Source organism: Natrix helvetica, assembly GCF_964273705.1.
Source record: "Natrix helvetica genome assembly, chromosome: 3".
Lineage (NCBI taxonomy): Eukaryota > Metazoa > Chordata > Lepidosauria > Squamata > Natricidae > Natrix > Natrix helvetica.
Genome location: NC_138549.1, coordinates 40606268 through 40616932, shown reverse-complemented (window position 1 = coordinate 40616932; position 10665 = coordinate 40606268). Strand labels below are relative to the sequence as shown.

The 10665-nt window shown below is 38.2% G+C and overlaps 1 protein-coding gene across 3 annotated transcripts; it reads right to left on the bottom strand.

The window, feature by feature from the left end:
- Positions 1-355: 355 nt before the first annotated feature.
- Positions 356-10419, bottom strand: AKAP17A (A-kinase anchoring protein 17A). 3 transcript variants are annotated; one of them, XM_081946789.1, is made up of 6 exons: positions 10245-10419; positions 7441-8587; positions 5025-5173; positions 3624-3864; positions 1276-2165; positions 356-750 (listed from the first exon to the last, which is right to left on the bottom strand). In XM_081946789.1, exons 2-6 carry the CDS (start codon positions 8200-8202, stop codon positions 744-746), a joined length of 2049 nt encoding a protein of 682 aa, XP_081802915.1. In that variant the 5' UTR covers positions 8203-8587; positions 10245-10419; the 3' UTR covers positions 356-743. The 3 variants fall into 3 exon arrangements, with proteins under 3 accessions (XP_081802915.1, XP_081802916.1, XP_081802917.1); XM_081946790.1 differs by lacking the exon at positions 10245-10419 and adding an exon at positions 9024-9219; XM_081946791.1 differs by having other exon boundaries at positions 356-2165.
- Between the last annotated feature and the right edge of the window lie 246 nt (positions 10420-10665).

Sequence of the window (10665 nt, the reverse complement as noted above, 5' to 3'; positions counted from 1 at the left end):
CTTTTTGTGACATCATGCACTCTTGCTTTTTCTCTTCATATTCCTTGATGTGTTCTTTGGATAGAAACCTCTGATTTTAATAGGAGTTTTCAGGTCTGAGTTCTTAGATTATGCTGCCAAATGGCTGATTTTCAGCTGCTCAATTAATTCCTGCAGAATTCATTCCTGCTCCCCATCCAATGACATCATTTCTAGGATTCAGGAGCCCCTGCAAGCCGAAACCATTTCATAACTAAGTGCAGCCCCCAATACCAGACTGGATTATTTTTACGAATAAAGAAGTACAAATATAGCAAATTTTCAATTTCTGTTAAGCGTTCTGTAGAAGTCAATAATATCTCAAACACAAAGAAAGTCAGATTTAATGGAGTATGTGTATAGATCTTTATTATTTCCAGACACAAAGCAGTTTGTATTCACTGGCAATGGCTTTTGCAATTTTACCATTAAATGGTAAGAAAGCTGGTTTGCACTATGAAAATATTTGGGGGAAATTCCTGAGCTTCATTTCTCGAAGCAAAGATGTTATAAAGGGAGAAAATATAACTTTGAACCTGAACATTACACACATATATATTACTTAGCTGAAAAGCCCTTCTTTCAAATATAGATGCCTCAAAACTGCATTTAAGGAGGGGGGGGGGGATTCAAATATTGATGCATCAGCAATTTTGTAATCTACTTTCTTGGAAATCTCCTTCCCACACAAATCCTGAATATTTGCTTTGAAATGGAATAGAGCTTCAAAACCTGTAAAAGAATAAGCAACATGACCATTCAAGGAAATAATGCAGTTGGCAAAAATAGCAAAGAAGGCATTACAGCACTATATAAAAATATGGTTGCATCTAGCACCAGTCGAGATAGCAAAAAAGTCCTGCATGGAATTACTGAATCAAGTATGTAGTAACTCATCAACTTTACATTTCTTATTAGAAAACTATACATGCCGATTTCTAAACAGAAATTGCTATGATTACAGTCATTACCAACTAAAATGAACCCAACTGGATACTGGAAATAAGTGAAACTAATCTGGCTATCACAGTTTCAATGGGAGCAAGAACTATCAAAATCGACAGCCAAGAAACCATTGACAATTAAGTCACAAAAAGATGTGTTTTGAAAAGGGTGGTTATGAATTCTTTAATTCTGCAAATCATTCAAGTAAAAAAAAAAAATCAGTTTCCTTTCTCTCTGCGAGACAGACAAAGCAGAGATCTTTGCATTTCTTTTTCCAAAATAGCCCTTAGAAAAAGATAACTTCTCTATTACCTACTCCAAGTGCTTCTTTCGTTGCTCAAAGATCTCTTCCGATGTTTCTGTTTCTTCCCGGTGCTCTTGTGGCTGTGGCTGCGCCCTCTTTTGTCCTGATCTCTGTCGCTACTAAACGTCTGTCTCTGTCGGGCATATTCCAAATCTGGACTCCTCTGGTGAGGACTGCTACTCTTTCTTGAGTGTTTTTTATAAGGACGCCTTTCTTTCCTGCATTTCTCATCCTCGCTACTTAAGTCTCTTCTGTGCCTGCTTTTTTCAATTTTATTTTTCCCCTGGTGATTACAAACGTCTCTGTCTCTGCATGAATGACTTCTTCCCTTGCTTGGCTCTCTGTTGCATTTGCCTTGTTCTGAGAGGGAGTTCTTATAAAGGATCGTTTCATGATCCAATGTGCTGTTGGGTTGCTGATTTGCGGGCACACTGGAAATGACATCCAAACTACTTTCATCAGAGACCTTATCTTTGTTGCAAATATTGATCATTGTCTCTTGAAGGCCTTCCTCGTGGAAGCTCCCATTTAAGTACTTTGGATGAGGGCAACTTTCATTAGCTGCTATGCTGCTTTGACAAATGTGGAGCGGTGGGGACAAGGTGGGCTGCGCTGAGGTAGATGTGATGCAATGGGGAACACTTGCAAGGCTTTTCCAAGTGGGGGGCTCCACTGTATTAAGTTCGCACTTTTTCACAGGAATTATTTCCATTTTCTTGCTCATAAGGTTTTTGAGCAATTTATCTCGCAATTCCATTTCTTTCCTCTGCAGTCCAAGAGCTCTTTCTTTTTCTTCCTCTACTCGTCGGAGTTCTGCCTCTTGTAGTTTTCTCCTCTCTTCCAGCTGCTGAAGGCGGATTTTTTCCTCACTATGTTCTTGTTCCAAAAGCTTTACCGCCTACCAATATTGAAGAAAAAGAAATATATACATTTCCATAATAAAATCAACTTTGCATCAGTTCAAAAAACAATGAATGTAATGGACAAAAGCATATTTATTTATTAAATCTAAAAAAGTTTTTAAAATATGGAATGGTAAAGCAGGGATGTCAAACTCAATTTCATTGAGGGCCGCATCAGGGTTCTGTTTGACCACGGGGGGGGGGGGGGCGGCATGGGCGAGGCAGGGGGGGCATGGCCAGCTCAACTCATATAGGGGCACCAATGGTGGCCTGAGCACTTTGCCAGGGAAAATGGGCTCCCAAGCTCAGTTTTCGCTGCGATGGCCTCTGTTCTGAACTAGGCTTCCTGAGATAGTAAAAAGCACGTTTAGTCCCAAAAACCCTCTTTTTATTTCAACAGCTGTGAATTATGTTCATTCACAGTCCGTAATGAGTCACAAATAGTTTGTAAAGAGTCCGACAAAAATCTGCCAAAGTCTTTCGGGCTAAGGCTGATAAGCACCCACCTTTACCTCCCTTGAAACCCTACCAAAGACCTAATTGGAAATTAGCTTTGCAAGGCCACACAGAGCACAGAGTCAAAACGGAGCTTCAGACTTTAAACCGACTAGAACGATCAAAGTTGCTTCCTGCAAAGGCTCACGTGCCTTTGCTTCTCATTTATGTCTTATGGAAGGGGCCAAACATCTTCAAGTCTTACTCTCAAGTCACCCCTTTTGTCTTAACTGTTCTTGTCTTCTAGCAGCTCTGCACATGCGTGCTCTGGGAACAGGCTCCCCCTGTTCCTGTGCCTCGCTGATGTCCAACTTTGGAGGCTCTGGAGGCAGCACATAACTCCCAGATGGCTCCCTCTCTGCCTCTGACACAGAGCCCTTGTCCGAGCTTTCCCCAGACTCCAGGACTGGCCTCATGTTCCTCCCCAACATTCTCACTGTCCAATTTGATACAATAAAGCTGACAAATTAAACCAAAGCCCTCAAGGGTCTTAATCCCAAATTCCTTAATGCAATGACAAGATTAGAATATGGGTTGAACCCTTGTGTACTGTACTGAAACAAGTAGTTTTGTTGACCACAGTTGAGGAAACTGAAACAATGGAAATTATGGAAGAGAGAGGACCTTGATATCCAATCCTGATTTTTGTCCCTTTTGCTCCACCACTGATTTTGTAATATAGGATAACACAACTGGCATATGAATCCTCCAAACAAGAAAGGGGGAAAAGGAGACAGGGGAGTTAGCCTAGAGAAAAAGCCCAGTGCTGACGTAAAAATCAGTAACTGGTATAGTGACTTATACAGCAACTAGAAAAAAACAGGAGATCAGAAGCATCTGATAAATGTTATGCATACCTTTACTTAAATTATAAGTACATATTTAGTATAGGCCTCTACAAATATTCTTTTCTTGGGCTGCAGGGCATTTTTCTATGGAAAACTTTAAAAAAGAGCTACCTTGGCTCTGCTCAGTAGTTCAGCAATTAGTCGAATGGACTGAAGATTTCTTTGAGCTAAAAGAAGCTTCCTCTCTTCTAGTTTTATTTTCTCTTGCAACTTTTTTTGCTCTTCAGCTTGAAGTTTTTCAAGCCTTTTCTTGTTTCGACGTGTTTCACGATCTTTTTGTTTCTGCTCCCTCTTTCTCAATTTTTCTTCTCTTTTTTTCTCTCTTTCTAATTCTTCAAGTTCTTTCTGTTTCCTAGAAAGGCATATTACTTTACAATTTTAGGTGTTCCTGTTTACTTATATTTGAAATTCAAACATAGTCATTTGAAGGTGAAAGCAATATAAAATTATTTTACCAGCCTTAATTGAACTGTCCCAAGTTTACATCTTTCTGTACGTTTTATATTAAACCAAATACATAATAAAGTAATTTGCCTTATTGATGTAAAATGCATAGAAAAGCAAATTGCTGTATGCCTAGTCCAAGGCCTACAGATTTCTTGTTTTTCTACTAAAGAAAATATGGTGAGAACCAATGTATCATGACATTTCTGCAAATGACTTCAAGAATTTGCATTTGTCATGGTTTTATATTTGAATCTCTCCGTCCCTAAACATGAACACATGTTATTTATGACAAATAGGTAAAAATAAGAGAATATGAACAATTTTCATGCCACTTACAAAATGGAAACCAAATGGAACTATTCTCAAAACTAGCCTTACAAAGATTGGAGGCTTCTATAGTCTGAATATGTTCAACAGTAGATCTCAAAGAAGTTTATAATACCTTAAATACATGCATATGAATGATAGAGATCAATCTAGATTTAACATCTCAGGTTAATTATACTTATAAGAAAATATCTGGTACACTGATACACATTTACTTTACCGAGATTGATTAACTTTATTTTAATGTGCAAAAGCTAGTATTATTTGATGATGATAGCTGACGGATGCACAGAATTTTTCTAACATATTAAGTTAGATCTGTAATTGGCCAGATTACAGTACCTGGAAATATACCGTGTTTCCCTGAAAATAAGACAGGGTCTTATTTTCTTTTGACCCCTGAAATAAGTGCTTGGCCTTATTTTTGGGAAGGTCTTATTATTTTTGAGGTGCAGGAGGAGGCGAGTGTGGTCACCTCATGGCTGCTGCTGTGTTGCAATATTTTGGGGAGGGCTTATTTTTAGCACATGCGATCAAAAGCCCAATTGGGCTTATTATCCAGGGAGGTCTTATTTTCGGGGAAACAGGGTATTTGCCTATAAATCTCATGAAATATAAATTAGTTTGAAATATCTTTATAGACACCATTCCCAATATACATATAAATGCATTTTTCCAGATTTGGCAAAGTTTATAATCTAATATTTATAATATTTCTTATGAAAGAATGAAACCCACCTTTCTTCCTCTTTTTGTCTTTCCTCTGCTTCTTTTTCTTTACGTTTTTGCTCTTCTCTTTGTTTTTCAAGCTCTTGGAGCTTCTGTCTTTCAAGCTGACGTTTCTTAATTGATGCATCACTCAAGTGTTTTGTGGAATCAAATGAAACCTTTTACAGACGTAGGAAAAAAAATTTTTTTTTATTAAAGTTAATAACCTCAGATCAGTGGAGAGTCTTTCTGACCCTGGATTAAAACAGTACTACTATGAACTAACTCAAAGCAGGACAGAGCATTTTAAGCAATACTATGACAATAATCCTTTTGCAGTGCAACTCTTCAATCAATAGTCACTACATAAATGGTTAGACTCCTTTGATATTCATAACCATTTAAATTAACAAATTTTTTTACTACGGGAAAAAAGAGACAAACCTTGATTTTCTTAACAGAGCACTTTTTATTCCTTTTTAATTGCTCCATCAGCCTCCCATCTATTTTAATGGTGTTCCAAATAGCTGTAAAAGTTTTTAACCTAATATTTTGAACTATTTCTAAATTATCAATATGTCATATAAAATAGGAATTTTAAATATACATTTATTATATGTAGATGATATAAACCAGCCTCAAATATAATTCCAACTAAAATAGAAAAACAGTTTTAATTAAAACATTATACTATAGAAGAGTACCATCCAAAAATTTAATAATAGATTGAAATATGCTGCCTTTTTACAATCCATTTGAGCACAGCCAAGTCTCTAATAAAACTATGCACCTAAGAATGAGGCTACTATAGAAAAGGCCCTGTCATGTGTGCCTGCCACTATGGTCTTAACATTTGGGACAATCAAATAATCTGCCTGCAATTCTAAATTCTTTTGAATTTAGTGGGATTAGCAACTGAGCCCAGGTTATCCTGATTTAATGACCACTTATTCAGCAAGTGCTCAAACTTTCGGTGGTGCTGAATCATTGTCTGTTAATTATGACTGGTCTTCATATTTATGAGCATTGCAACATTCTATGGCCACTATTTGCAACCTTCGCTACCAGCTTCCAACAAGAAAAATCAATGCAGAAGCTGGCAGTAAGTCACAAGTTGGGGTCATGTGTCCACTTAACTATACGACGAGGACTGCCAGAACTGCTGTCAGTAAGTGGCACAATCACATGTTTTTTTAAACTTATTGTATCACACAATAATGGAGTTTCCATTCCCAATTAACATTAAATGAAAACTATCTGTAATTTCTGTAGAACTGCAAATGCCTGCAAACAATCTGAACACAGAATTGGTAACCTCTAAATCAAGTGCGATCACAACCATAGCTGTTTCTCATATAAATTTTAAACTACTGGCAAATATGCATTTGCCAAAGAGGCTCCCTTGAGCTATTCTATGGGAAATGCCTATTTATATAGCATTACTATTCATTTATGTATTAGATTTATGTGCTGTCCATCTCATTTAGAGGCAATACTTCACAAAATTATTTTTGTCTACTTCCATACAGCATACATCTCACATGAATCACCCAAGTGTAGAGCCAGGTGTAGAACCATAGTATTCCTACAACAATTTCAAGAACATAATCTTGAAATAGGAAAGGTAACATTTTGCCTTTTCTGCAACTTTAGGAAAGTTTCAGATGACAAAATAAGTACCTTAAGGTGCAAAAGCTTAAAGCACCATCGTCATATCATAAAATCTCTAGAGTCTTCAAAGAAAATTAGGTCTTTTTTTTTTTTTGCTATGGAAGGCTTTTGGGGCCAAATAAGCCTCTCTAATACGTAAACTACACATTTAAACTCTATCCAAAAGGCCAAAAATATTGCTCTGACCTTCCAAAGACATTATATCATTTGCACAGCTCTCTTGCCAAGTCATGAGAAGGCTAAATAAATAAGTTATGATTGCTAGCAGAAGAAAGTTTCCCACTTCTCATTCATTCTGTTATTGCTTTTCCCTTTTGCTTGTAAAGTGTGCACACAGGGGAAATATATAAAAAGCAAATATTCAAAGGAATGGCACATTGGATTTATGTTCATTACAAGATGAATATTTATCAGTAGTATTTTAAAATACCTCACTTAGAAAAAATATTTTTGCTTCACTTGCATTTCCTAAACTTCTAGTTAACTGCTGACAGTGTATTTTAGTAATATGTATGTTATTATCACCTGAATTTGGAACATTACCATGTATAAAGTTACAGACTCCCTGTACTATCTCTTGCAATTTACCTGCTGGGTTATTTGTAGAAAGCTAATATACACATATCTGATAAGTAATTTTGAAAATTTGCTAAAATCTGTCGCAGCATTCTGTTCTTTTCACTCCAAGGAATAGTTTCTAAATAGAAATTAGTAGAATATCTGCCTGAAATTGAGCGACTTTTTGAAAATGAAGAAGAGTTCAGCACTACATCACCTTTATGTTGCAAGCCACTGCTTTGCCATCTTCACCTTTGTACATCAACTTCATCCCTCGCAAAGCATTCATCGCCTTGATGAAACCTGCATATTCTTCATATTGAATGTAGGCTTCAAAATTCAAGTGGCCTCCAAAACTGAATGTATGAAAGTTTCTGCCAGTCATTTCTTCCCTATATGGATCCAACATTGGTATATCCACATTACGTATTTCTCCAAATTTGCTGAATACTTTAATGAGAGCTTCTTCACTTGGTTTTTCTGAGCCAGAGTCTTTTAATGCAAACCATTTGCAAGGTAAGCCCTCCAAATGGATAGTATCTGGTCTTTCCCCTGGCAAAGATTCATTCATATCTTTTGCATCACGGAAAAAAGAATCCCAGTCGTGTCGTGTGGGGAAATCAATTTTATATTCTGCAGCACGCACTTTTAAAATATCAGAAAAGCCACTAAGTTTGATCGTTTTGCCATCTAGACATGACAGGAAGGATTTAACTAAACTCTTATTTTCTACTTCTCCTTCAAATCGGATGAAATCCATGGTACTTTTAGAAATACGTAGTGTTGAGAACTGATGAGTATGCACCATTCCTTTTAGCCTTTCCATTACCTCCCAGTTGGAAATGGATTTCCCTGGCTGCTTTAACTGTGGAAGTGCCACACTGATAGTCATTTTTGTGATGGGTTTAAGGTATAAGCCATATGAAGCACAAAGCTCCACAGCTTCCGAAGTATCATGAACTATTGTTGCAGCTGCCATAACTATGATAATAATAATAAAGCCTGCAAGAAAAATAGGTGGCTTATCTATATTGTAGGCACTGGTAAAAAGTTGTCCCCTTTCTAATATAAATGTCCATTTTAATGGTTTCCTAAAAATTACATTGATGGTTATAGAACAGGTCCTATTTCTTCTACTGTTACAATGTCTGGGTAGCCTGCAAAAATGTACTTGAATATTCCAATCTCAAGGAACATAAAATAAGAATTCTCCAATCGACTTTTAAAATTATGGGAGGAGTTAGTTTTTATAAGGAGAAAAGGAAATAGTTTTTCCAGAGCTATGGCCTTCAGGCAGGTTGCAGATTATAGGACGGATCACCAGCAAGAGAGATGAGTTCCAGTGTTTTCAGAAGAACCCAAATCTAAGAAAAAATGAAATACATGAATTACAGGCTTGCAGAATTTTTATCAAACATAGAATTGTTCATGAAAACCAAGCAGACTTTTAGACATTAGACTAACCTTTAAATCACTTTTTGAAATATTCAACTTAACCTACAATCCAAACATCCCATGAAAAATTATAATGCATAAAACAAAACATAATAAAACAAAGTAAAATGTAAACAAATTAAATGCCACAACTTTTAAGCTTTAAGGACAAAAAGAGATAGTCAAGTTATATTAAGTCCCAATGACATATATATTTATCTAGAAATAAGTGTATTCAACAGAACCTGATCGAATTCAGCCCTATCTAAGCCAAAGGAAAGATCAAGATAATTATTTATAGATGCCAGAAGTCAATCCAAAGTAGCCATTGCTATATAATTTTTATTAAAAATGTTCAAACCTTGCCTTGATTTCTTTTCCTTCTCAGGAAATGTTATCATTTACGTTGGGGATCTGAACAATAGGAATTCCCTGAGTTTATAGTTAAATTCCATTGAGCCATCACAGAATGCTTCTTCATTTATAAGGGAAAGAGGAAGATAGAGGTTTTCTGACTCAGATTAAAGGTCTTTGCAGCCAATGCATTATATTCACCTGAGATGAATGAAATCTATTTGAACAGTACACATCACCCATATAGATGAAAACCCTAATTTGCCCCCATGCTCCTTTTTTTCCAGATACATGGAAAATTTATAAGGTGAAAATTTATAAAAGCAGATAGAAAGTGGGGGGAAAAAACCAATACTCTTTAAAAAAGGCCTTATGGGCAGGTCGAATTTAAAAAGCAGTCTGGGATCTGAAGAGGTAGAAAAAAACCTGCCCTAGGCCATCTTCCCAAATGTCATGCATTAGATGTATCAGATTTCAACCCCCCCCCCCCCCCCCCACACTTCATGCCAGCATAAAAGCTAGGTTGGAGACAGCCACACTCAACTCTGGGAGAAAAACAATTAATTGAAGGAATATGGCCTGCCTGATAAATTTCAGCCAATTCCTGTCTATTCTATTCCTATTGCCAGGCTAGCAAACGGGGAAACAGAATAATTAAAAGAGAGAGAGAGAGAGAGAGAGAGAGAGAGATAAACTACTTAGGTTTGATGTAAGGCCAGCAGGCAGCTTTACAAATAACTTGTTTTGTTTTGTAAAACAAGAATCTCAAGCGAGCCAGCAGCTGCTGCTGCCAGGGAGGCTCGCCCTCAAGAGGCAATTACCGGCAGAGACCCAGGGGATTAGGATCCTCACATACAACTTGAAATGTAGCATCGTTTAAGAAACGGAGAGACAGACAGACAGACTCCGAGTGAACAGCTGGAAATCGCCCGTTTACGCTTAAAAGAAACCTTAGCATTAAGAAACGGAGAGAGAGAAACTCCGAGAGAGCTGCAGGAAATCGCCCTCCTGACGCCGCTCCATCTATCTCCCCCTCCGGATCCAGCGGGGACAGGTTGGCCAAAGGAAAGCCGAGTGAAGCCGGGCCGCCTCCCTCCAAGGCGGGCAGGGAGGAAAGCTTCACAGGAGGCTCCCGGATCAAGGCTGACTCTCCGTCCGCTCCTGGGACTACAATACAATTGTGGAGATGGAAGCGCTTCCAATGCGCTGAAGGGCGCGAGGCGAAGGACGTACCGCACGTTCCTCGGGGCCCCGCTGTCCGCTCCTTGTCCCAGGCCGCTGCCTCCCCTCCAGCCCTCTCCCACCTCCAGAGCTCCGGCACCGCAGGCTGGCGCGCCGACGACACCGGCCTTCCCACACTACCCAGCGGCACCAAAACAAAAACACTTCCGCTCTCTCAGGAGATCAATGAAACGGAGCGGGGAGGGGGGAGGAAGTAGTTCCTTAGAGCGCCGGAAGTAGATCTGCCGCTCTCTCTCTCTCTCTCTCTCTCTCTCTCTCTCCCCCCCCCCCCCCACACACACACCCTTTACTTTTGCAGCTTGTTCCGCCATGCATCCCGTTATCTCAGCAGCGGTTCATGACCTATGTGTTTTTTTTTAAAAAAAATAATATTTGAAAGTATCATGTGACCTTAAGTTACTAGACTTTAAAC